Raw genomic sequence first — 26,964 nt, 5'->3', positions numbered from 1 at the left:
AGAGCCTAAGAGGAGCAGAGCCTCCAGCTGCGGGGGCTCTGCTCCTCTTCGGCTCTGTGTAACTTATACAGTGTAAGTTATGCAGAGCCGCCGGAGCCCGGGAGGGGAAGTGCCCGGCTGGGGGCGCAGGGTCCGGAGGCATAGGGGCTGCCCAAAGCCCAAGCGCTACTGGCTTCACGGTTTGTCGGGCAGCCTCCAGACCCTGCGCCCCCGGCTGGGCGCTTCCCCTCCCGGGCTCCAGCTGCGCTGGGGAAGCGCCGGCCGGGGGCGCAGGGTCTGGGGGCTGCCCGGCAAACCTTGAAGCCGGTAGCGCTGGGGCAGCCCTTTCCCCCTGGCTGGGAGTGGGAGGGAGGGGGCGGAGTTAGGGCGGGGAAGGGGCGGAGTTGGGGCGGGGCTAGGGGTGGGGAAATGGACGGGGCCAGGGCCCGTGGAGGGTCCTCTTTTTTTATTTATGAGATATGGTAACCCTACCTCATAAGTCATGTGCCCCAGGCCCCTGATCATTTTCGTTGCCCTCCATTGGACTCGCCAATATTTCCACATCCTTTCTGTAATGGGGGCCCCAAACTGGACACAATACTCCAGATGTGGCCTCACCAGTGCCAAATAGAGGGGAATAATCACTTCCCTCCATCTGCTGGCAATGCCCCTACTTATACAGCTCAATATGCCGTTAGCCTTCTTGGCCACAAGGGCACACTGCTGACTCATATCCAGCTTCTTGTCCACTATAATCCCCAGGTCTTTTTCTGCAGAACAGCTGCTTATCCACTCGGTCCCCAGCCTGTAGCAGTGAATGGGATTCTTCCATCCTAAGTGCAGGACTCTGCACGTGTCCTTATTCAACCTCATCCGATGTCTTTTGGCCCAATCCTCCAATTTGTCTAGGTCACTCTGGACCCTATCCCTACCCTCCAGCATATCTACCTCTTCCCCCAGCTTAGTGTCGCCCGCGAACTTGCGGAGAGTGCAGTCCATCCCATCAACTGGATCCTTAATGAAGGTGTGGAACAAAACCCGGCCCAGGACCAACCCCGATTTCCTTTGTTGAGGAAAGAACTTACTTTTTAAACTCAGGGAAGTGCAGTAGATCTAATATACTGTCCCGGTACCCCGCGGAAAATTATTTGTTCAGTTAGGAAGGATGGGTGTCATGGAACGCTGAACTCTATTGCCCTCGTCAGCCAAGCAGTGGCACTGACTGTACAAATATTTACAGTATCTGTGGTGCTTGACTGCCTGGTCTTTGCTCACATGCTCAGGGTCTAATTGATCACCATAGGTGGGGCGGGGAAGGAATTTTTCCCCAAGTCAGATTGGCAGGAACTTGGGGAGTTTACCCATCCTCTGCAGTGTGGGGTGCAGGCCACATGGATCAGCTCTGTAGCCCCAAGGCGAACCATGGAGTGGCCCGTTCCCACTATCCTAAACCCCTCCCAGGGTTAGGGAATTGAGACTGTGCTGAGAGGACTGGGGGGGGGAGCCAAGCCCCCCAAGTCAAATAGAAGCAGACTATTCAGCTCAGTGTAGTAAAGATGTGAAAAAATTATCTGGCCCCTGTTTTTGCTGCTGAGTTTTTACAGTATCCGGCCAGCGGGGGCTGGGGGTCTTTCTGGGCTTTTTCCCCCTCTGGCTCCAGGGTCCCTGCCATGCCCAGAGCACGGAGGAGGATGGTCCCAGGTGCTGGGTCAGGGATCCTAGGCAGGGGGTGTGTGGGGTCCCGCTGGGGGGGGCAGGAGTGAGGGACTGTCCCTTCGGAGGTCCCGGACAGGCAGTGAAGGTCTGGTGGGAGGTTACCAGGCAGGTGGGATGGCGGGGTTCCTGTGGGGATCCCTGACTAGTGGGGAGTTCTTGGGGGGAGTTTCTGGGGAGGGGCCTGGGGGCTGGCCCCTGGCAGGCAGTGAGGGTTACAGGGGTCTCTGGCTAGGGAGGTATCAGGGGAGGGGTCCTGGGAGTGTCTGGGGGGGTGTCCATGAGTAGGGGCTGCTTCCGGCCACACTCCTCCTCACTAATCAGCTGGTGCTGGACTCCCAGCTCTGAGAGCGGCTGGTATCCCCTGGCCACAACCAATCACCACCCTCGTGTCACCCACCCACCTGGCCATAGGGACCTCTGGGCCGTACCCCCGCTTCAAATGTCAGGCAGGAGGGTCTCGCCACCCACACTGGTTGAGGAGGGGGACTCAGGACGCCGATCTGGACCTGAGGTGCCGCGAGCCTGGGGAACTCCCTGCCACAGGACCCTGCAAGTACACACTGGCCTCTAGCCGGATCAGGGACACCCAGCCCGTGGCACAGCTCAGCCACCTCGCCACAACAGGGATCAGGAAGAACCATGGTGGGGGAGATTGGAGGATGCCCCTCCCCCTGCTTCCCAGCTTTTCCCACAACCCCATGAGAAGCAGTAATCAGCTTCAGGTTACTCAGGAGAAACCGAGGCACAGAGGGGCAAATGTCCCCCAGAGTGAGACACCAAGGATTAGAACCCAGGCATCCTGGCTCCTAGTCCCCTGCTTTAATCCACCAGCCCCCGCTCCCCTCCCCGAGCCGGAGAGAGAACCCAGGAGTCCTGGCTCCCAGCCCCCCCTGCTCTAACCCACCAGCCCCCACTCCCCTCCCAGAGCCGGGGAGAGAACCCAGGAGTCCTGGCTCCCAGCCCCACTCCCCTCCCAGAGCCGGGGAGAGAACCCAGGCGTCCTGGCGCCCAGGCCAGGACTTGCAAACAGCCCGGTCCCTCCCCTGCCTCTGACCAGCAGCTCCTGGTGAGGCGCTGAGAGATGTTTTGGCCCCAGCTCCCCGGGCTGCGGACCGGCTCCGGGCCAGCGATCGCGGTTCGGGCCGGGTCTGAGCGCCGCAGCCCGCGTGGGGTTTGCAGGCACAGGAAGGGGCTGGAGCAGCTGGGAGCGGTGGGTGCCGGGAGGAAGGAGGCAGGAGCCGGGAGAACAAAGCCCGGAGCTCGGAGGGGCGCAGCTGACATCCAGGTGGGGACAGAGCCCGGTGGGGGGGTCCCACTTTGCTGGGGGGGGGGGGGGGGGGGGGGGGAAGAGCCGGGGGGGGGGGGGGGGGTTGAACTGTCTCTGGGCAGCCAGGAAAGGGGGGAGGAGGGGAGTTAATTGAGTCCTGTCCCTGTTTGTGCCACTTGCCTCTCACTCCCTGATACAAATTCTCTCTAGTTCTGCCCCTTTTCTCTCTCAGTATCTCACATCTGGGTTTAAAATCCGGGGAGATTCCCCCCTTTCCCCTCCAATCATCAGCTCTCTGGTCTCCCCCGATTCCCCCTTGTTCTCTCCATAATCCTCAAATGTCCATTTAAAATCTCCGCTGATCTGGGGGGTCCCCACCCACTGTACCTGCAGCGATTTGTCCTGGGCCCCGTGGGAAATTGTTGCCCTGAGTCGTTCCCCCAAAGGGGTCGGGGTCGGGGGGGGCTGTTTGGGGGAGCCCTGAGACCTGGCTGCCTCTGGGGTGGGGGTGGGGGAGCTGTTCTCTGCCAGGGCAGGGAAGGGGGGAGCACGTGTCCCCCATGGGGATGGCCCAGACCCAGTTACACAATCCCCCGAACTGCCAACACGGTCGCCTCCAGCCACCTGCCCATCCCCCACTGCTGCCCCCTTCCCTCATCCAGGGACCTTCCAGCTCCCCCTCCCCAGCCCCCTTCAAACTAGTCCCCCCAGGGCTCCCTGCGGCCCATGTGAATGGTGTGTGGGGGGAGCCATCACTTTCTGTTTATGTATTGGACAGTCATATAAAATCCAGTCCAACAGTTCCCCTTTACCACTGGTTGGTTAATAGCAATATAAAATCCCCTCAGACCTTGGTGTTTTTCTCTTGTGTTATCAATTGTGTAGTTTGTGACACATTTTCTCTGCAGATCTCAAAGATTGATATAAAATACCCTAAACATTTGCCCCACTTTCTCTCTAGTTCTCTATTACTAGTTTTGCCCTGTTAAAATGTTTGCCGATGAAAGAGACTAGCTACATATTCAATAGACATTAAAGCCAGAGGCCTCCCCCTGTTTGGGGGATCGGTGGTTCCCAGCTGGTAACAGGAGAGTTGGCTGGACCCTTTTCTTTTCTCCAGCTGGCACGGGATGAGGAGGTCTCTCTGAGTGCAGTGTGGGTCCAGAAGTATCCCAAACCTCATGACAAATGGTCTTTATCAGGGGTCACTTCCCACAGAGCTAAGATGCAGCCACCTGTGGGGTGGATCCATGGTGGCCATTATTTACATGTTTTCAATATTTTGGCCCTCCATTCTCCTATTAAAGATGCACCCCCCTGGGCTCCCTTTGCCTGTGTGAATGGCCGGCAGGGGGTGGTGGTAACTTTCTATCCACTTATCAGACACTGAGAGGTGAAACCACCCGCAGATTTTTGCTTCTCTTCCCTCTGGAAAACTGCAGAAACTTCCGGTTCTGTAGGGAAAATTCTTCCTGAGTCCTTGTCCTAGACCTGGGGGGGAGGGAGGTGGGAAGGGGGTTAGGAGTCCCACACAGTGATCTGCTGAAGAGGATTTTGGCCCCCTCCTTTCTGAACTGTGCTTCTGGTGTCATTGAGAGCAGTTTCAGAGTAGCAGCCGTGTTAGTCTGTATCCGCAAAAAGAACAGGAGTACTTGTGGCACCTTAGAGACTAACAAATTTATTAGAGCATAAGCTTTCGTGGACTACAGCCCACTTCTTCGGATGCATAACATCGTAGTCCACGAAAGCTTATGCTCTAATAAATTTGTTAGTCTCTAAGGTGCCACAAGTACTCCTGTTCTTATTGAGAGCAGTGTTAATCTGGAGTCACGGCAAGGAAAGACAAGGAGTGACTCCAGATGAACAGTGGGGCAAATGAGATCAGCACCAGTCCCTGTGGTGAGGTGGTTTCATTAGCTGCTCTCCCCACAGAGTTCTGGTGGTTGCTAAAGGAGGGAAGCTGCTCAAACGCTCTGTCCCCCTCTGCTCAGGATATTGGGGTTCAGCTTCCTGGGTCAGACGCTGCAGCCTCCGCTGTGATCTGGTTTGGAGGTTGGAGCGGGGCAGGAAATGCACTGGGTGGAGAAAGGGAGGAGGACAGGGGGAGGTAAAGCTGCTGGGATCTGTTTAATATGTGGGTTAGGTTCTAGGAACAGACCCATGAGGTTCGGAGGTGGAAATGCTCTAATTTATAGAACAGGAAACAACCCACCTAGATGGGGCTGGGAAAACGGACCAGACTCATAGTTCTGGAGCCTGACCCGACTAACCACTGGCTACTATGAGAGATGAAGGGGGCATCCACACGTGAGGTGTAGGGGACATTTCTCTCTTCTTATATCCAACTCCTCACAACAAGGAGCGTGTTGGGCTTCCTTCCCCAGAGCTCTCCCTGCACCCTGCTAGGGGCTCCACCTCCTGTATCAGTCTGCGGCTAGTATGTGTGATGGATCTGCTGGGAGAGACAAGGGGCTCTCTCTGTCCCCTCACCCTGGTGTTTCCTGGATGCTCTGAGCGGGGTGGGGGTGGGGTGGAGCTTTGTAGACTGTGAGCCATGCAGAGCTTCCATTTGATGGGCTCCTCTCCCCCACAAACAGTGGGGCTGTGAGTGGGGCAGCAGGTAATGAGTGTTGGACTCTTGCTCTTTCAGGGGCCGGTGACCTTCGAGGAGGTGGCTGTGTATTTCACCAGGGAAGAGTGGGCTCTGCTGGGCCCTGCTCAGAGAGCCCTCTACAGAGCCGTCATGCAGGAGAACTATGAGAATGTGACCTCACTGGGTAAGGATTCCCATCCCCTTGGTTCTTAGAAGGGGAAATGGCAAAATAAGGTTCACGTCACTCTCACAATGCAACTTGTACTCTGCCCTGTTTCAGCATCACCCCAGCGACACCCATACTAACACTGTCCCCTCCCCCGCTACACAACACTGTGGGAACAGAGCACAGGAGCGGTTTAGCACAATGTCAAATATCTTCTCTTTCTTAAAGTAAAACTGGGGTTTGTGTCCCGCATAAAGAAAAGAAGCTTCCAAGCTGGGATAGTTTGTTAATCTTTGCACCACCCTTAGAGAACCATTCCCTGTGGCTCTTACCAGCTGCAAGGTTGGGGGCAGAGTTAAGGTAGCAATACAGGGATGGTGTGTACATTTACTGTTCATTTTCTGGTTTTCAGAGGTTTAAGTTTAGCACCGTCCATATGGTCAAAGGCAGGAGGCAGCACTGGGCAACCTTAACCCTGAAGTAAAATAGTTTCTGGGTATTTAGTTTCCTTTATGTTTTGCAACAGACTTTTTGCCACCTTAACTGTCTCTATATTGAATCTTTTGCCAACGTCGTTCTGTTGGATGGGGTAGTGAGTGTGATTTTGTACAGCTCTGAGCAACAGAGCTATCTTGGCAAAACTTTAAAGAGTAGACCGTGTTAGAGTGTGCCTGTGGATTTTACAGCACTTTAAAATATTCTCAACAGGGAAGCGATAGACACACTCAAAGAATCATAGAAGATTAGGGGTGGAAGGAACCTCAGGAGGTATCTAGTCCAACTCCCTGCTCAAAGCAGGATCAACCCCAACTAAATCATCCCAACCAGGGCTTTGTCAAGCCAGGCCTTAAAAACCTCCAAGGATGGAGATTCCACCACCTCCCTAGGTAACCCATTCCGTGCTTCACCACCCTCCTAGTGAAATCGTGTTTCCTAATATCCAACCTGGACCTCCCCCACTGCAACTTGAGACCATTGCTCCTTGTTCTGTCATCTGCCACCACTGAGAACAGCCGAGCTCCATCCTCTTTGGAACCCCCCTTCAGGTAGTTGAAGGCTGCTATCAAATCCCCCCTCACTCTTCTCTTCTGCAGACTAAATAAGCCCAGTACCCTCAGCCTCTCCTCATAAGTCATGTGCCCCAGCCCCCTAATCATTTTCACTGCCATCTGCTGGACTCTTTCCAATTTGTCCACATCCTTTTGAACCAGGGATTGGCCCTGCTTTGAGCAGGGGGTTGGACTAGATAACCTCCTGAGGTCCCTTCCAACCCTGAGATTCTATGATTCTGTGATGGCTTTGATCTTTCAGAAATCTATGCAAAATCGGATGACCCTGTCCGGTTTCAGGACCAAGACGTTCGGGCTCTGCCATTCGCCTCACAATTCTTTGACCACCCCCATCTCGAGCCTTGCCTCCAGTTCCCGACGGACGACAGTCCATGTCTTCTGGGGAAGAGGCTGATGGTCTCCCTCACTCTCTGCCTGGGAGGTGGGAGGGGTGTTGCAGTGTGTGGCTCATGATGTTGGTCCATCCGGGACGGGTTGACAAGACATCCAGGAAGTCCTGCAGGAGGTATTGTAACTGCTCTCGTTGAATGGAGCTAAGGCCTTTCCCCAGTACTGCTGGGTTTGGTCCAAGGGGTTCTCCCACTCTAGGCCCCAGTTCAGCTTCCAGGGGCAGGAGAGAGGGGCAATGAATAAGGCCTCCTTGGTCTTCCAGGGTTTCAATAAGTTCACGTGGTATGTACACACCTCTTTCCTTCGCCCTGGCAACCTAATCTTGTAGTCTTCTGGCCCTACCTGGCAAGACATCTCAAAGGGGCCCTGCCATTTGACCAAGAGTGTTGATTCGGTAGAGGGCAACAAGACTAAGCCCCAGTCCCCTGGCTCGAAGCTGTGTACCTTCATTCCCTTGTTGTGTTGTTGTTCCTGGGTGTATCAGGGTTTCCTGTGTGAGGGCTCACAAGGCCCAGAGTTGCTCTTGGAGTCGTAACACATATTGGGCAGTCCCTAGGACCCATGTCTCTTGCGTCTTCCAGACTTCTCTCAGGAGCTCGAGGTTGCCTCCCACAGAGGAGCTCAAAAGAGGAGAACCCAGTTGAGGCTTGGGGAACCTCCCATATGGCAAAGAGTAGGGCGGACAGGAGTGAGTCCCAATGCCGGGGATTGTCCTCTACAAATGTGCACAGCATTGACTTCAGAGTGCCATTAAAACGCTCAACTAAGCCATCTATTTGAGGGTGATATACTAACGTCCTGAGAGTTCAAATATTCAGGAGGCGGCGCAACGCCACTGTTAATTTAGAGGACACATTCATGCCTTGATAGGTCAAGATTTCCTTGGATATCCCGACCAGAGCGAAAATCTTCACCACCTCTGTAGCAATGTTAGGAGCCGTGGCTGTCCCTGCGTGGCGTAATGGCCTGAGACAATATGGCCGCCCTCCAGTGCAGGACTGCATGGCCTAGTGGCCAGAGTCAGTACAGCGGCTCTCGAGTGCAATGCTGCATGGCCTTGTGGCCAGATCTGGGGGCTGCCGCCAAAGTGGGGGTGGCAGGTAGGGTAGGGGGACCTGGGCCCACCCGACCCAACCGGGTCCCAACCAAGGGCCCTAACAGTGGTGGAGTGGTCCACCACTGGGTCAGCGGGGAATCCAGCCGCAACATGCTGACCTTACATGGGTGGGAGATACCACTCACTCCACCTCCCTCAGCCACTTCCTCCCATGCTTCCTGGAGCTTCAGTCCTCCGGGCTCCTCAGCACAGGTAACTCCCTGGGACTCTGACTTCAGCTGGACAGCTATAGGCAACAGGGTTTAGACCCCACTGGGAGCTGGGCATCTGAGTGTTAAAGACAAGCACACTTCTGTGAGCTGTTTTCAGTTAAGTCTGCAGCTTTGGGGCACATGATTCAGACGCTCGGTCTGTGTTGGAGCAGACGGGCATCGCTGGCTCAGCAAGACAGGGTGCTGGAGTCCCGAGCTGGCAGGGAAAGCAGGGGCAGAAGTAGTCTTGGCACCTCAGCTGGCAGCCCCCGAGGGGGTTTCTGTGATCCAACCCATCACAGCAACTTGTAACTTAACAAGCTAAAACGGATTCAAAGCAAATGTCTTTCTCTCACCATATCTTGTGACAGGCTGGGTTTCCTATCAGTCAGGAATCCCCATCCCCACAAGCTCAAGTCTTCAGGAGTTGTTGATTTTGTGAGCAGAGAAAAAAAGAGGGGGGGAGAGAGTCTCAAATTTCTTCATCACTTTGTATTGGAAACATCTTCACTTTTTAGCTGTCATGATGACTAGCTGTCTGTTGTGGATGTGAACTTCAAGCAGCCCTGGTAATGGAAAGTAAATTTCTTGTTCACACCTCCCCACTACCAGAGAACGGCCATTTAACCAAGCGATAGCCTTGCTCTCTGAGGAACAGGTCTGTGGGTGTTCCCCAGAATTGTAACATATTTTCAGGAATATCATACATTAAAATCTCATAATTTTACATACATAGTGTTGCTACACTTATTATAACAGGACAATAATGTTCAGTGGATTATGAATTTTAAATGAAACCTCAAAAAGGCATATTTTGTACTAAATATAATTTTGTAAAATAGTGAATATATATGTCTATCTGTGTGAGTTCTCTGCAGATATGTGGGTAGTTCAGTCCCTCATCATCAGTGTTCTCCATCTTTGAGGACCTGGGGAGCTGGCCCTGGGATTTTATTGGTTATGAAGGACTGGAGTTAAATTAATAGACAATTTTTTATGACAAAGTCTTATGAATTTCCCCAATCTCATTTTTTTCCTTTTATCTGAGCAGGGTTTCCAGTTTCCAAACCTGATGTGATCTCCCAGCTGGAACAGGGGGAAGAACCGTGGGTCACAGACCTCCAGGATTCAGAGGAAAGAGAGATCCTGAGAGCTGCCTGCACAGACAAAGACACATTAAACCAACTCAGAGTCTGTAAGTGGCTGAAATAAACATCTGGGATCCCCTACAAAGACCTTGGGAGCTCTCTTAGTTCAGGATTGTCCGCAGCAGATGTGGTATCCTCAGTGCAGAGATAGCACAGGGCTTCCTACAGATTTTAGCTGACACCTGGCATTAGCTTCCTCCCTTCCCACTGAGAAGTTGGATGGGATGTGAAGGCTGAATTAATCACCTCCTCTCTCCCATTTGGGGGAAGAGTTTGAGGGGAGTTCAGTTCCTGATATTTATTTGACCTCTCTCCAACACTTTTTTTGGTTTGCTCTTCCCTTTTCCATCCCTGTTTGAGGTTTCTCTCTCTATCACGGCAGGTGACGCGATGCTACCTGAGACTAAGGAGCAGAAGTCTCAGCAGGAAGATACTGAGCGAGTGGATAAACACGGAGCATTATCGCAAAGATCGAAAGGGGATGAGTCCAGGAGTCACGAGCAGGGAAAATCCTGTGAGATTCAGCACAGACCAGAGAGAGAGCAGGGAAACCAGCCAGGGGAGAAATCGGGTACATTAATTTACTGTCGGGGAACTCAGAAGAACCTCAAGGAAACCACAGCCCAGCAGGAAATCCTCAGGGGAAAGAGAAAAAATACATGTACTGAGTGCGGGAAAACCTTTAGTTGCTGCTCAGCCCTTATTAAACATCAGAGAATTCACACAGGTGAGAAACCTTTTGAATGCAGCGAGTGCGGGAAAACCTTCACTCAGAACTCAAACCTCATTAGACATCAGAGGATCCACACAGGGGAGAAACCCTACGAATGTAGCGAGTGCGGGAAAAGATTCACTCACAACTCAAACCTTCTTGTGCACCAGAGACTCCACACAGGGGAGAAACCCTACGAATGCGGCGAGTGCGGGAAAAGATTCACTCACAGCTCAGAACTTACTACGCATCAGAGAATCCACACCGGGGAGAAGCCCTATCAGTGCTGTGAGTGCGGGAAAAGCTTCACGGCCAGCTCAGCCCTTATCACACATCAAAGAATCCACACAGGGGAGAAGCCCTATGAATGCTGCGAGTGCGGGAAAAGCTTCACTGTCTGCTCAGCGCTTATTACACATTATAGAATCCACACGGGAGAGAGACCCTATGAATGCTGCGAGTGCGGGACAAACTTCAGTGACAGCTCAGCCTTTCTTCAACACCAGAGAATCCACACGGGAGAGAGACCCTACATATGCCGCGAATGTGGGAAAAGCTTCACTCGGAGCTCAGACCTCACCACGCATCAGAGAGTCCACACGGGCGAGAGACCCTATGAATGCGGCGAGTGCGGGAAAACCTTCACTCAGAACTCAAACCTCATTGCACACCAGAGAATCCACGCAGACGAGAAACCCTACGAATGCGGGGAGTGCGGGAAAAGCTTCACGCGGAGCTCAAACCTTATTGCGCATCAGAGAATCCACACAAAGGAAAAGCCCTATGAATGCTGTGAGTGCGGGAAAGGCTTCACTGACAACTCAGCTCTTATTACGCATCAGAGGATCCACACAGGTGAGAAACCCTATGAATGCAGTGAGTGCAGGAAATGCTTCACTCAGAGCTCAAACCTCATTGCACATCAGAGAATCCACAAAGGGGAGAGGCCCTACCAGTGTTGTGAGTGTGGGAAAAGCTTCACTCAGAGCTCACAACTTTCTACACATCAGAGGATCCACACAGCAGAGACACCCTCCAAATGCTGTGAGTGTGGGAAAAGCTTGACTGATCGCTCAGCCCTTCTTAAACATCAGAAAGTTTGCAAGGGAGCTAAACACCATACAAACCTCTAGAGCGACCAACATGTTGGTTTTTTTAATGGTTATGTATCCAATTCTGTCACAGAGGTCATGGATTCTGTGACTAGAATGGACCTCCATTTCAGCAGCTGCCCCCCCCCCCCACCGAAGCGGGGCCCCCCCCCCCCGCCCCCGGGGCCAGAGCAGGAACCATCACCATCCCGGTGCCGGTGGTAAGCCCATAAGGCCAGAGCGACCCAAAGAGCCAGAGTGGTGGCTGGGCTAAGTCAGCCACCAGAGCAAGAACTGCAGCTAACAGTCATCCCCCTGTGGGGCTCCATTTGTTATTCCCCCCCGACCAGGGTATTTTCAGTGAAAGACAAGGACAGGTCACAGGTTTCTCTGCATTTTTGTTTATTGCCCATGTCCTGTCTGTGACTTACTAAAAATACCCATGACAAAAATTTCACCTTATTACTAGTTTTGCTAGTTCCCATGTGGTAACCATTAAGGCTCCTTGAAGTATTTGCAGCACCGTTATCCCTCAGTCTGTCCAGGCGAGTTGCCCATTTTTGCCTTTTGCGGTTTGCCCTGTTATGGCGTGGACCTGATCGTCCTGTCTGTCACCTCCATTGTCCCATGAGTAATGGGAGTGTGTCCCTCTTTCCACAAAACTGGGAGCATCGTATTTATACCCTTCCTCCTATTGCAAAGTTACCGTTACAGTCACCAATGATGTAGCTTGTATCATTCCCAGTTGTTCTCGCGTTGCTCTGGGTTGTGCTGAAGAGCAATTATATTGGGAACTTTTTTTCATTATATTTAAATGAATTTTAAATGAAGAGAAGCAGGGGCAGGGGGAAAAGTGTCATTTCAGCTTCTGTGACACTGGAAGGAGATGGGGTGACTCAGAGATTCCCTCCTTCCCCATCACTGCAGAACTGTTACCTTCTGTCTGAGCCAGGCAGAGTTTATCTTCTTCACATTCTGTCCCTCCATCTCTCAGAGTGTCATGTGATGCAGTGTTCTCAGCTGTCTGTGCTTGGAGATGACGCTTTGACTTGTTTAATCCGAAATCAGAATCACTATAGCTGGAGATGAAAGTGTGGAAGACCTGGGAGGGGAGTTCAAATGGATTCTAAACGCTGATCATTTGGAGTTTAAAATCCGTTTCCATCTATTGGCAAAGCCACTTCTGGAAAGGTGGCTGTTTTTTCCCCCCATTATGAGGATGCTAAAAATTTTGTAAATAACATAACTCAATATTGAGACAGGGCTGAGTGAAGCAGGCTTGAATGGATCAGAGGAGAATGTGATGGGAGAATGTCTTGTCCTGACTCTGAAATCATCAGATATCCCCTGCTCTGGAATTTCACTTGACAATATTGTCCCCTATGATCTGAGGAGAGAGTTTCACAGTAAGTGACGTGGAACTAGGCAAAATGCCCATCTATTTGGTTCCCAAAGGCTTTGTAACGCAGGCCCTACAGCAAATATCTCCTAGATAATCCCATGAGAAGGGAAATGCTGCCCTTTATCAGACAGCTGTGGAGGAAATAGAAGTGGGGTTGTGAATGAATCGACCATTTGTAGGTGTTGCAAACGTGTATAAATTGGAATCGGCGTTGAAAAATAGCCTGACCACCTCAGCGCCGCATTGCTGTATGCCCGTAAAAATTAAAAATAATAGTCAAAAACCCCCTCCGTGACAAGTCTGGATTTGAGCTAATTTCTTGGGAACCGAGTGGAAAAGGTCTTAGAGAAAAATCCCAACACACCTGAGTTATTAAAAGCGGGATCTTCCCAAAGGCAATTCCTACTTGTTCCTCCAAGAGATGGGTGAAGAAAGTGTGCTGGAGGGAGTCCTACGAATCTGTGGGGGGAATCTGATAGCCCCACTGTCAGTTCTCCTTTGATCTCCCCTAACAGACACACACACACACCCATTATCAATTTTTAAGAGTGACCTACAGCCCACGCCTTCATCCTCCCACGCTGTTGGGTACAGACCCTGTGTCTCGGACAGACCGGGTCTTGCTTCTGCATCTTCCCACCAGCAAAGAAGAGAGGCTGAGGCGGGAGGAACACGAAGGGAAAAGGAGACCAATGTGGCTAGGCAGGAACAGAGGAGATTTTCTTCTTGTCGTTGAAATCCCCCCAAATCTCATTCCTGAAAATCTCCACGGGGGGGACCTGAAGCCGCCACTGCTCCGTTAACAGCCAAATGGACTCAATGAGTCTGTCACAGAGACTGGTGGCTCCCATCTCCTTTTTTCTCCTCAATGCTCTGAGATACCCATGGTCCGGCTGGAGCTTCCCCCGCAGCTGCTGCCTTGTGAGCCTTGGGGTGGGCTATAGGGGCCCCCATCCAAGGGGGTGCCGTACGCAGGGTTTGGATTCCCAGCTGAGCTGACGGAGGCGGCACGGGAGGTGGGGGGAGAGACCCGAGCTGCAGGGGGCTGTTGGACAACCGGACGTGGGAGCTGGGTGAGTAGTCCGGAGCAGGGGGGCCCCTCCTCTGTTCGTCCCTGGAGTTGCCCCTGGCCACTCCGGACGGGGAGCGTCCTCCTGACTGCTCGGGGCTGATGGTGGGGTGTCCCCCTTCCCCCTGCACCTGGGTACCCGGTTTCCACTGAGCTGGGGTGATGGGACAGGGGGAATCTGTGTGTGGGGCTGCGGCTCTGGGGCCGGAGCTGCCGGCAGGTGCTTGTGTCTGACCCAGCCTAGATCAGGGTCCTGACTCGGAGAGCTTTCTTAAAGAGACAGTGCGCTCACTCACTCACTCAGGCACACACACACACTCCTTCACACACTCCCCTCCACACACACACACACACACTCCCTTCAACACACACACACACTCCCCTTCACACACTCCCTTCAACACACACACACTCCTTCACACACTCCCCTCCACACACACACACACACACACACACTCCTCTTCACACACTCCCATCAACACACACACACTCCCCTTCACACCGTCCCCTCAACACACACACTCCTTCGTACATTCCCTTCAACACACACACACACTCCCCTTCACACACTCCCTTCAACATACACACTCCACATCCTCCCCTCACACACACACACACACACACACACCTTCACAAGGTCACTTCAACACACACACACACACACACTCCTACACACCCTCCCTTCAACACACACACACACTCCTTCATATCCTCCTCTCAACACACACACACATTCCTTCACACCCTCCCCTCAACACACACACACACAGAGTCCCCAGGGTTCCCTACATCCAGGTCACTTCCCCACCTGGGTTGTGCTGAGGCACCAGGAGCTGCTGCTCTCCTGCCCTCCCCTTACTCAGCCCACAGGGAAAGTGACCTGGGTGCAGGAAGCCCTGATGTTGCTCCTTGCTCCCCTCTCCCAGCTCCCCAGGGCTGCGTGGGGCGGAGGAGCAGCATCCAGTGGGGGAGCGAGGAGCAACGCCAGCTGCTTTGTGCATCCAGGTCAGGTTCCCCACATGGGTGCAGGAGGGGGATGCAGGGGGTAGGAGCAAAGGGGGCACAGTGCAGAGATTATGGGGGAAGGGATGGTGGGGAGCCCATGGGGGAAAACGGGGGGGGGGGCCACACACACAGGGGCACCAAAATGCAAGTTCGCCCAGGGTGCCATTTTCTCTAAGGCCGACCCGGACCAAAGGGAGATGGTTAAGCTCTAACCTGGACCATCTGATCTCCGTCCACATCCTCTATGGCTCTAACCTGTGCTGCGTGAGAAAAAACTGACTGGAGACATTTCATTAAACGAAGAGACAAATAAAACCAAGAACCCACATCATGAAGGCTGAACAGCTAAAACGCCACGAAAAGAACTATCGGTTGACGTATGAAGTTAAGGCCAACTCAGTAAATGAATGTGTCCATAATGATATGGAATTGGATTCTAGTCATCAATTCAATCCAATCTTCCCATTCATACCACAGATACTAAAACCTTATAAATCCTAAAACAGGGCCCCGAAGCAGCGTCTATCCATTTAGTCAGAATCCCCAACCCCAAAACTTCATCTAGGCAGATCCATCCCCATGGAGCTGTTTGAATATTTCAATGCCGAAATATTTCTCCACCTCGGCGAGAAGCATAACGCTTGGTGCGCCTCGGGGTGAGACGCCCGGGCATTGGTGCAGACGAGGTGTTGCATTACTGCGCTCTGATTGGCCTCCGGAAACGTCCCATAATCCCCTGCAGTCAAGTGGCCACTCTTGTCGTTGTTTTGGCATCGCTGCAGGATGGCGGATATCAAAGCAAACCATTCCTGTGTGAGAGAGAGAGACTGGGGTGGCGGGGGAGGGGTGTCTGTGGCTGTCTGAACTTACAAGACAGCATGCTGACATGCTCTCAGCCCCCCCAAAACCCACTCTCTCTCCCCCCACATACACACAACACACTCCCTGTCACGCTCCACCCCTCCCCACCCTAGGGTCACCAGACCGCAAATGTGAAAAATCAGGACAGGAGGTGGGGGGGGGGGGTAATAGGAGCCTATCTAAGAAAAAGAGCCCAGAAATCAGGACTGTCCCTATAAAATCGGGACATCCGGTCACCCTCTCCCACCCCCATTTGAAAAGCACGTTGCAGCCACTTGCATGCTGGGATAGCTACCACAATGCACCGCTCCCAATGCCGCTGCAAGTGCCGCAAATGTGGCCACGCCAGTGCGCTGGCAGCTGTCAATATGGACAGACTTTCCCTACTGCGCTCTCCGAAGGTGGGTTTAACTCACAGCGCTGTACGTCTGCACGTGGAGCCCATGCCCTCAGTGTGTGGCTAAATCCTGCGGCGTCCCCCGATACCACAGATAAACACTTTAATGACACCTGGTCTAGAAAACGAAGTTGGCCTAACTACGTCACTCAGGGATGTGAAAAATCCACCTCCGAGGGGCAGAGTTAAGCTGATCTAATCCCTGGTGGAGACGTGCCAGGCCAGAGGAAGCATTCTCCCATTGACCAAGCTACCACCTCCGGGGAGGGTGGATGTACGAACTGTGACAGGGTCGGGCCAGAGGGCTACAGGAGAGTGATTGATGGCAGAGACATTAGCCCCAGATTAAGCAGGTCCCTTTTCCCTGGGTAAGGTAACAGGGGCAGTTCCAGAACAATCAGGAAGTTACTGGAACAAATTAAGGCAGGCAGGCTAATTAGGACACCTGGAGCCAATTAAGAAGCTGCTAGAATCCATTAAGACAGAGAGGAACAATAAGATACTAAAATGACAATGGTTGGAACTCTCCATTTCTCTCAGTCTCTGCATTCATGGGCACTAAGAGGTGTAGCTACAGTTGAGGAACCAGGCGATCAGACAGCTGGCTCAGCCATCCATACTAGTAGCTTTCTCACATACAGGGAGATGGGTCAAAATTGGAATTGATGTCATGACTCGCTTCCCATAGGGGATCAATCTGTCTAAGGCTATGTCTACACTTCAAACACTGGATGTCTTCTTCTGACAACCTAACACTGTCTACACTAGGGCTCAGGTCATATTAACTACTTCTCTCCGTGGAGTGGATTTTTCACACCCCTGAGAAATGTGGCTATGACAACATAGTTCTTCAGTGTAGACCAGCCCTTAGGTGGCTTTTTGATATGAAAGGCAATGGGACTTCAGCCTTTTCCTTGATATTGATGGTTGATGATTGCTGCTTACGCACCTGCTGGGCACATCCCATGACAGATGTCATGCCTTTCCTTTGCAAATTAGAGAAGTGGGGAAGTCAGTGACTGCCGAGCTCCATCCTCTTTGGAACCCCCCTTCAGGTAGTTGAAGGCTGCTATCAAATCCCCCCTCATTCTTCTCTTCTGCAGACTAAACAATCCCAGTTCCCTCAGCCTCTCCTCATAAGTCATGTGCTCCAGCCCCCTAATCATTTTTGTTGCCCTCCACTGCACTCTTTCCAATTTTTCCAGCTATCATATCCAGCTTCTCGTCCACTGTGACCCCTAGGTCCTTTTCTGCAGAATTGCTACCTAGCCATTCGGTCCCTAGTCTGTAGCAGTGCATGGGATTCTTCTGTCCTAAGGGCAGGACTCTGCACTTGTCCTTGTTGAACCTCATCAGATTTCTTTTGGCCCAATCCTCCAATTTGTCTAGGCCCCTCTGTATCCTTTCCCTACCCTCCAACGATAAATACAGGTAATGAAAAGTGTATTTCCCCTCCGAAGGGCAGACTTTCCCCTTGGTATCTGTGCCTGGGTGTCCCACTGAGAGCAGTGGATGTCCTGCTCTGAATGGAGCCACATAGGGAGTCCGAAATTGACGCCCTGGCCCACTTGTTGCCAAGAAGGCTAACAGCATTTTGGCCTGTATAAGTAGGGCCATTGCCAGCAGAACGAGGGACGTGATCATTCCCCTCTATGCGACATTGGCCTCATCTGGAGTACTGTGTCCAGTTTTGGGCCCCACACTACAAGAAGGATGTGGAAAAATTGGAAAGAGTCCAGCGAAGGGCAACAAAAATGATTAGGGGGCTGGAGCACATGACTTATGAGGAGAGGCTGAGGGAACTGGGATTATTTAGGGCTGGTCCCCACTTAGTCCGGACTTACCGCGGTCCAGACGCGGCCGGAAGTCTCCCCCCGTCGACGCCGCGTACTCCTCTCGGCGAGCTGGAGTACCGGCGCCGACTGTGAGCACTTCCGGGATCGATCCGGGATCGATTTATCGCATCTTAACCAGACGCGATAAATCGATCCCAGAACATCGATGGCGTGCCGCCGGACCAGCCGGTAAGTGAAGACTAGGCCTTAGTCTGCAGAAGAGAAGAATGAGGGGGGATTTAATAGCTGCTTTCAACTACCTGAAAGGGGGTTCCAAAGAGGATGGATCTAGACTGGTCTCAGTGGTAGCAGATGACAGAACAAGGAGCAATGGTCTCAAGTTGCAGTGGGAGAGGTTTAGGTTGGATATCAGGAAACACTTTTTCACTAGGAGGGTGGTGAAGCACTGGAATGGGTTCCCTAGGGAGGTGGTGGAATCTCCTTCCTTAGAGGTGTTTAAGGCCCAGCTTGACAAAGCTCTGGCTGGGATGATTTAGTTGGGAATTGGTCCTGCTTTGAGCAGGGGGTTAGACTAGATACCTCCTGAGGTCCCTTCCAACCCTGATATCCTATGATTCTGTGATTCTATGGTGGGGCAGTATGGAAAATTACAACAGGGTCAGAGGAGCAACAAGAAGAAAATCAGTGGGGGAAGCTGCTCAATATCTTGGATGTCTGTGACCCAGGGATCCCTGCGGACATGAAGGGTTCATAGGGATCCCCTGGCTGTGGTGTGCTCAATCTGTGGTTTCTTCCAACAGCCAGTAACAGGCTGGTCATGCTAATCATTCCAACGTACATCTTCTATTTCCACATGGCGCAACCAGTCAAGACTGTGAAGGTGACAAGCCATCACGAGCTCTGCTGGAAGAACCCCACGGCAGGCGGGTATCCTGTTTATGACTAAGTTCAAAGCACGAGTCTGGTCTGGCAGGAGAAGGCGAAGAGACACCCGGACTCCTTCACTGCGGAAACAAGTGGAGAGCGTGGCTTGTGTCATGAAAAGGAGACAACGGCCAACCTGGCTGGAAAACAACTGAGAAGTCACGGGGCGAACTAAACTTCGTTAGACAAGACGACAACATTTTCTTAATAAAGTCGAGGCTCTAAGGAGGCATCTTACGGATTTATTTTACCAGTCACCTTCCTTTCCGGGACTTTGACTCGCAACTTTTTGAATCTCTGGACTTGATGAAATAAACTTTCCCTTACGAACATTGGGAGGCTGGCAGAAGCAGTGCTGGAGCCACACTGCTTTTCTGCAGGGAGCCATCGAGAGAGAGATCCCTGGCGTCTGAAGGCCCAATTTTGGAGTCTTGTAGCACACTGGCCTGCTGTGGGGTAACTATGAGACCTTGGGGGCCAGTCCCCTAAAGGGGACACTCCCAGGGGACTGGATGCAGGCTGGGGCATAGACCAGACCCATAACAGCCCCATTGGCCACAGCATCATGTGGAGTTGTCTGTCCACTCTGCCCCCCAGATCCTTTCCAGAGTCCAGGCTTTCCAGGGCACTGTCCCGCAGTCTGTAGGTCTGGCCAGTCTGATAGTTGGCTGCAGTCAAAAGCATCATGTTTGAACAGGCCAGCTTACGACGTGTGCTTTGTAGGGCTGCCCTGTCCTGGTTCTTACATCCCACTCCACCAACCTTCGTGTCATCCACACAAAAATTTTCAGCGGTGATTTTATATTTCATTCCGGCACATCGATGAAAATGTTGAATAGCATCAAGCCTCGTATCTATCTCTGGGAATGCCGCTGCCTACTCCCTCCATTCACTGACGAATCCCCACAGGCAACTACTTTTTGAGATGTCATTTAGCCATGAGGGTGGCGTTTTATTGAGATTGTACACTACTGATTGTTTAATCATAGTCATAGATCGTTTAGTCATAGATTCACAGACTTTAAGGTCAGAAGGGACCATTATGATCGTCTAGTCTGACCTTTTGCACAATGCAGGTCACAGAATCCCACCCACCCACTCCTGTAACAAATCCCTGACCTATGTCTGAGCCACTGAAGTCCTCAACTTGTGGTTTAAAGACTTCAAGGTGCAGAGAATCCTCCAGCAAGTGACCCCCACACTGCAGAGGAAGGCGAAAAACCTCCAGGACCTCTGCCAATCTGCCCTGGAGGAAAATTCCTTCCTGACCCCAAATATGGTGATCAGCTAAACCCTGAGCATGTGGGCAAGACTCACCAGCCAGACACCCAGGAAAGAATTCTCTGAAGTAACTTAGATCCCATCAAAGACCATTGGGCATATTTACCGCTAATAGTCAAAGATCAATTAATTGCCAAAATTAGGCTATCCCATCATACCATCCCCTCCATAAACTTATCAAGCTTAGTCTTATAGCCAGATGTGTCTTTTGCCCCACTGCTCCCCTTGGAAGGCTGTTCCAGAACTTCACTCCTCTGATGGTTAGAAACCTTCGTCTAATTTCAAGTCTAAACTTCCTGATGGCCAGTTTATATCCATTTGTTCTTGTGTCCACATTGGTACTGAGCTTAAATAATTCCTCTCCCTCCCTGGTATTTATCCTTCTGATAGATGTATAGAGAGCAATCAGATCTCCCCCTCAGCCTTCTTTTGGTTCGGCTAAACAAGCCGAGCTCTTTGAGTCTCCTTTCATGTCATGTGGGGCTTTAAGTCAGTTACCCCCAGTGATGAGCTGCCAAAATCTTAACAACCGGTTCCCTACCAGGTCCTCGGCGGCACTTCGGCGGCGGGGGGGCGGCCTTCATCTGCCGCCGAAGTTCCGTAGGGAACCAGGCCATGAGTACAAGCCCCACGTGCCTGTCTCCCCCCACCCACCCAACCCCAACCCACATCCTGCCCCTGACTGCCCCCCTCAGAACCCGCAACCCATCGACCCCCCCGCTCCTTGTCCCCTGACCACCCCCTCCTGAGACCCCCCACCCTAACTGCCCCCCAGGACCCCACCCCCTACCCAACTCGCCCTGCTCCCTGTCCCCTGAGTGCCCCGACCCCATCCACCACCACCCCCGACAGACCCTCTGGAACTCCCACGCCTAAGCAACCCCCCCTACCCCATCCCCTGACCGCCCCCTCAGCAGGGCCGGCTTTAGCAAGTGCGGGGCTGATTGGTGGGGCTTGTACTCACCGGGCAGAGCTCCGAGTCTTCTGCGGCACTTCGGATTGCCGTACTCCGGCTGGGGGCGCAGGGCCGTGGGGCTTGCCACACTCTGGGACCTCCGCCCCCTCCTCTCAGCCCTGGCCTCCAGCCTTACCATGCTGCTCAAAGGCGGCACAGCACAGCTGGGGCTCTGCGGGGGGAGAGGGGGAGAGAGAAGCGGGGAAGGGGCCGGGGGAGCCTCCTCAGCTGGGAACTCAGGCGGACAGGACAGCCCCGCGGGCCGGATATGGCCGGCGGACCAGAGTTTGCCCACCCGCCGGCCCCTTTAATAACTGGTTCTAGACCGGCTTCTAAATGTAACAACCGGTTTTTGCAAACTGGCTCCAGCTCACCACTGGTTGCCCCTGTGCCAACGAGCCTACAGCTTCACTTACCCTTTCTGAGTATTGGCACAACATTACCAGACCCAGTCTTCCGGCATTTCCTTGGTATTCCGAAATGTATTAAAAATTACCATCAGCAGGCCAGCGATTTCCTCAGCCAGCTCTTTTAGGACTCTTGGGAGCAAGTTATCTAGGCCCGCTGATATAGATTTGTCCCTCGGAGGGGTTAACCTCCTGTGATGGAATACACCTCTGTGGTCACACCCTACACACGACTGTAATAATCTTTGTACAAAATATGCCTTGTGAGGTATCATTCGAAACCGATTAACTTGCTGGTCAGTATTATCAGGATGAAATGTACGTAGCACCAGTGTATGTAAAGGCATGAACATAAGCTGAAATCATGACTGAAATGTTTTCCGGATAGGTCTGGAGAGTGTGTAAACCCATTTCTCAAAGACAAAGGACAAGTTGACACCCAGCAACGTGGGTGATGGGCCATCCCCCATCACGTGACCATTCTTTGGCAAGGAAAGGGGATGGGAACAAGCAGATCTGTATCTTAGCAAACAATTTAGCAAACCTCCCCTCCACCAGACTCCAGGTCTCCTTCTGCTCAGCTGAACAGAACTTTATAAGGGGGTGGAACTATCAAAGTGAGGGGCAAACGCCCCGAGGTTTCCCTCTTCCTGTCCATCCGCCTCTTTGCACCCAAGACGGCAAAATGTTTGGTCGGTAATACCGTTAGATGGATGTAGTAAAGACTTTACTTTGAATCAAGTCTAGTTTGTTAAGTTAGGCCAGAGTTCCCCAAACTAGGGGAGGAATGTTCGGGGAGGCGCAGTGGGGCCCGGGCCAGGCCCCAGGATGGTGTGGAGAGGGAGTGCCACCAAGCCGCTCCCAGCCCGGGCCCCTGGCTGCAGGTCCATTCCTGGCCCCAGACCCACACCCAGCTGTGGCCCCTGCCTCAGCCCCCTTACCCCGTCCGCCCCACTCCCAGCTCCGGCTCCGGGGGCAGGAGCACAGACAGAGGTAAGGGGGGCATGACCCAGAAAAGTTTAGGGATTACTGAGTTAGACACCAGGAAATATTTTATCTGTATTTTTCTTGTACGCATTTCTAACTTTTATGCCTCCTTACTTGTACCGGGCTCTCTTGAAATCTCTCTCTTCGTCATTAAAGAAACTCATTTTATTCTTTAATTGAAACTAACCCAGTGTGTTTAAGTTAAATTGCCTGGATAACTCCATTTATGGGGGCAAGTTGTGTATTGTTCCCTTAAAGGGACAACGAACCTAATCTCTCCGGACCGTCCGGGAGCGGGCTGGGCAGTACAGAACATACATTTTGGGGAGTCTAGTTACGCAACTTCAGCGACGAAGTCGACGTACTGAGATCAAGTCACCACGAGAGGCGCAGGCAAAGTCGACGGGGGAGCGGCAGCCTTTGACTCACCACGGTGAAGACACCATGGTAAGTCGATCGAAGTACGTTGCCTTCACGGCGCTCAAGTCGCATAACTTGGATCGATCCCCCACCCTAGCATAGATCAGGGCTAAGAGTAAAGGCCAACCACCTAACTCGTTCCAAGAGGGAGTTGGATCCATTTGAGACTGGAATGAGCTGGCAGAGAACTGGTCCTGATGGTCCCGGAGACCACTCCCATCCTGGGCCGCACATGGCCTCAAGGTCCGGCAGCTCACATTTCTAGCTCTGGAGGTCCTACGCTACATCAGCCAAAAGGGCGTCCCTCTCTCTAGAGCATGAGAGGGTTGGATTGATTGGTGGGTCTCCCAGGCCAGGTTACACATTGTGCCTACATCAGCCCAGGAGGCACACTGTTCTTCTACAATTAGGGTGACCAGATGTCCCGATAAAATCGGGACTGTCCCGATATTTAACCCTTTGTCCCACATCCCAATCGATATACAATTGGGACGCCATTTGTCACAATATTCGGGTAAGGAGGTGAGCGGGAGGGAGGCGCTGACCCCAGGGGTGCTCCAGGGGGAAAGTACAGCCAAACTCCCCCCTCCTCACCTCCTTCTCCCTCCTTCCCCCCCAACGCACCGCATCCCCGCTCCTCCCCCCCCCCAATCGCTTTTCGCCCCCTAACAGCTGTTTGGTGGCACTTAGCACTTTCCAGGAGGGAAGAGGAGGAGCGGGGACGCGGCATGCTCAGGGGAGGAGGCGGAGAAGAGGCAGGGACTTGGGGGAAAGGGGTGGAATGGGGGCAGGGCAGGAAGAGGCGGGGGGTGGGCGAGCCCCCACGCGACAGAGGGGAAGTCAGCGCCGTAGGGCCCGCAAGGAGGCGAGCGGTGGGTGGGGGACTGAGGAGGGACACAGCAAGCCAGCGGCAGGCCGGGGGATGAGGAAGGGCGTGGGGGGGGGGGCCCAAGTGAGGAAGGGGCGGAACCTGGGGCAGAGTGGGGGCAGAGCCCGGGAGGACTGAGGGCAGGGCCAATGTGGCCCAGTATTTTACTGTGGTGATCTGGTCACCCTAGCTACAATCTTCATCTAGTCCATGGTCCCCGGCGTGGGGTAAGTCTCCCCCAGCCTCCCGTCGCTGGTGGTGGGGTGGCACAGTGGCGGATTTGGGGCCCCAGGAAAAATCTCTCCCCACCACATCCTAGAAGAGCTCTCACGGAGCTTCTCTGGGCCGCAGAGGGATGGGGGGGGGGGGAAAAGAGGTGGAGTGGGGCGGAATGGGGGGCTGTGGGGGAAGGGGAGGAATTGGGTGGGGCCACAGGTGGAGGGGCTCCAGGCTCAGTCTCAGCCCCACCCCTTTCCCCATGACCCTGACTCAACTCTCAGCCCCCCTGCCCCCGGGCGTCCCTCCTGGGAGCTGGCAGACAATCCGAACGGCACCGTCTCCCCACCCCCGCTGCAGCACGGACTGTCCCCCAGGAAGCCCCCCCCGCCCCGGGGCAAACGGGCACAGATTTGGTGGGCGACCTTCCCCCCCCAGCAACCAAAACCGCCAGATCCCCGTTAAAAAAACTTTTTTAAAAAAAAAAAAAAAAACGAAACAAACCAAAAACCCAACACCCGATCATCGAGCTTGGCTTTTTAAAACAAAGGGTATAAAAATAAGCCCCGTAAAAGGCCCCCCGGGGCTAGCGGGCAGCGGGCTCTTGGCCCAGGCGTCGGCACGGCCCCTCCAGGACGCCGCGGAAGACCTCGTAGCGGTGGTTCAGATCCTGGCGGCCGTGGAGGCGGTATCCGGTCCCCAAGGCGCCATGCGGGGAGGACACGCCGTAAAAGACCCGTTGGATTCTGGAGTGCACCAGGGCCATGGCGCACATGACGCAGGGCTCCCGGGTGAGGTACAGGTCGTAGCCGGTGCAGATGTAGGGGAGCCCGTCGCCAGGCAGAGGGGGCAGGAAGGAGCAGGCGGGATAGTCCAGGTAGCTGTAGGCCCCTCCGCCCTGGCCGCAGGCCACCAGGTCGATGCAGACCATGGCGGCGTGGAGCAGCGGGTGGAGGCCATTCCGGCAGTCGTGCCCCACCGCCAGGACCTGCCCCGTGGTCGGGTCGACCACAGCGGCGCCTGCTGGCACCATGCCCAGCTCCGCCCCCCGGCGGGCGGCCCGGATGGCGTGCTCCATGTGGGCTCCCATGGCCGCCTTGTCCTGGGGTGTGAAGAGCCGCCCGGCCAGGGCCTGGCTGGTCCGTTTGTTCTCGTGGAAGGCCGTGGGCCAGTGCCGGGCGGCCTCCTCGAACTGGGGCCGGGTGAGGGGGGCCCGGGCAGGCACCTGCACCAGGAAGGGCTCTCCCAGGCCGCGGACGTCCACCCGTCCATCCGGGAGGAGCTCCGCCAGTGTCCGCAAGGCGCCCGGCAAGGGGCCGGCCGGGCAGAGGAGCACCTCCAGTGGCTGAGTCCCGCCCCGTGCCCGCACCCGCTTCAGGTGCGGGAGCTCCGTCAGGGGGCGGGCGGCCGACAGCTCCCGCACCAGGCGGGACGTCTCGGTCCGGAGCAGCACGGGGGCGGCGTAGGCCGGGGTCAGCTCGATCTCCTGCGACTCCAGCTCGGGCAGCACCAGCAACGCCTCCCATGGTGGGTCAGCCGGCTCCTCCATCTTCCGGCGCTTGCAGTCTGGCTCCATCGCCGCACGGCCTGCTGGGGAGAGAGGGGGAGAGTTGGGGGGCAGGGGAACGGCTTGGACATTGGGCTGCAGCACCGTAGCCCAGGCCAGCCCCTCTCTGCAGCCCGGGCCCCAGGATCCAGCCCTGTGGGGTCCTCATCCCTCAGGATCAGCCCCTCATCCTGACCCTCCAGTACTCCTGATTCAGGGTCATGAGCTGGGGGCTTCTCCTTCTCCTGGGACTCCCATTCCCACCGGCCCCCCAGTTCCCCTTCCACACTGGGGGAAAGTCCACAGCCCAAGAGATACCCTCACTTTCAATGCAGATCTCCCCAATGACTCCCCTCCGCTCTACGAAAGGGGCTCTCCAGTGACCTCATCCTAACCCCACAGACTTTCCCCCCCTTTCACATAGAGGGCTCGCCTCTCCCAGCCCCACTGACCCATCCCCCTCCCTCAGTCCCAGATGCTGCCACACCCCTGCCCCCTACATATGGGGGGCTCCTCCTGAAAGACCGTAACCTTCCCCCCCAGCCACACACCCCTTCCGTCGCAGGGGGGGCTGCCTCAAGGCTTTCCCACCCACCCCTGTGGAGGGCGGGTTCTTCAAATACCTAAACTCCCCCCCCTGCCACCCCTTTCCCTCCTCAGGGGGGCACACCTATGACCCCCCACCGGAAGGGACTCCCCCAATAAACGCTGCCTTCTTCATGGGGGGGCTCCCCTCCCTCAGCCCCAATGATCCCCATGGGCACTCCCCAGCCCCCATGCAGGGAGGCCCCTCAGTGACCTGCTCCCTGCCCCTTTCACATGGGGGGCTCCCCTCCCCCCATGACTCTCCCCTCTCCCCTAACATAGGGGGGCTTTCCCCTCCCACGTAGGGGCTCCCCAGAAATCTCAACTTTCCCCTCCCAGCCCCCCAGAACCCCCTCATCTCAGCCCCCCAGGATCCCCTCCCGCCCAGGACCCCTTGTCCCAGCCCCCCTAGAATCCCCCCCTCCAAGAACGCTCCCTCACCTGCCCCTGTACCCCAGTCCCGGCCCCGCCCCCCTGTCCCGGTCCCTCGCGCCCATTGGCTCCCGGCGCTGCTCGTCTGCAAAGGGACGCGTCCTGATTGGTCAAAAGCGCCTGGCGGGAGGAGAACGCGGAAGCCTGAGAGAGCGCGTGGGTTCGCGGTCCTCCGGGCATAGAAGCGGCCGGCTAGAGCGGCCCGGAGCCTGCAGCATAGAGCCGGCAGGCTGGCTAGAGCGGAACCCGAGCCGGCGAGCGGAGGGGGCCGCGCCCGTACCATGGAGCCGGCCGGCCTAGAGCGGAGGCGGCCACCATAGAGCGCGGAGGCCAGAAGGGTCGGCGGAAGTGACGCCGCTACCACGGAGAGGCC

The 26,964-nt window shown here is 54.5% G+C and overlaps 2 protein-coding genes across 5 annotated transcripts in view; one reads left to right on the top strand and one right to left on the bottom strand.

The window, feature by feature from the left end:
• Positions 1-11,591, top strand: part of LOC117870016 (zinc finger protein 850-like) — a 40,817-nt gene extending 29,226 nt beyond the window's left edge. The window contains exons 1-3 of one of the 2 annotated variants that reach the window (XM_034757181.1): positions 5,705-5,739; positions 9,541-9,684; positions 10,020-11,591. In XM_034757181.1, coding sequence (XP_034613072.1) covers positions 5,706-5,739; positions 9,541-9,684; positions 10,020-11,482 — 1,641 coding nt within the window. In that variant the 5' untranslated portion in view covers position 5,705 and the 3' untranslated portion in view covers positions 11,483-11,591. Of the gene's footprint in view, positions 1-5,704; positions 5,740-9,540; positions 9,685-10,019 lie in introns of those variants that run through there. The other variant, XM_034757182.1, reaches the window with a different exon arrangement.
• A 12,899-nt stretch (positions 11,592-24,490) lies between these two features.
• Positions 24,491-26,963, bottom strand: ADAT3 (adenosine deaminase tRNA specific 3). Of its 3 annotated transcripts, none has more exons than XM_034757053.1 (2): positions 26,872-26,963; positions 24,491-25,618 (listed from the first exon to the last, which is right to left on the bottom strand). In XM_034757053.1, exon 2 carries the CDS (start codon positions 25,602-25,604, stop codon positions 24,615-24,617), a length of 990 nt encoding a protein of 329 aa, XP_034612944.1. In that variant the 5' UTR covers positions 25,605-25,618; positions 26,872-26,963; the 3' UTR covers positions 24,491-24,614. The 3 variants fall into 3 exon arrangements, with proteins under 3 accessions (XP_034612944.1, XP_034612945.1, XP_034612946.1); XM_034757054.1 differs by having other exon boundaries at positions 24,491-25,615; positions 26,872-26,934; XM_034757055.1 differs by lacking the exon at positions 26,872-26,963 and adding an exon at positions 26,601-26,863.
• Position 26,964: the final 1 nt, after the last annotated feature.

Source organism: Trachemys scripta, chromosome 25, assembly GCF_013100865.1.
Source record: "Trachemys scripta elegans isolate TJP31775 chromosome 25, CAS_Tse_1.0, whole genome shotgun sequence".
Classification (NCBI taxonomy): domain Eukaryota; kingdom Metazoa; phylum Chordata; order Testudines; family Emydidae; genus Trachemys; species Trachemys scripta.
Note: the sequence above shows the minus strand (reverse complement) of the source record. Positions and strands in the feature narration are given on the sequence as shown.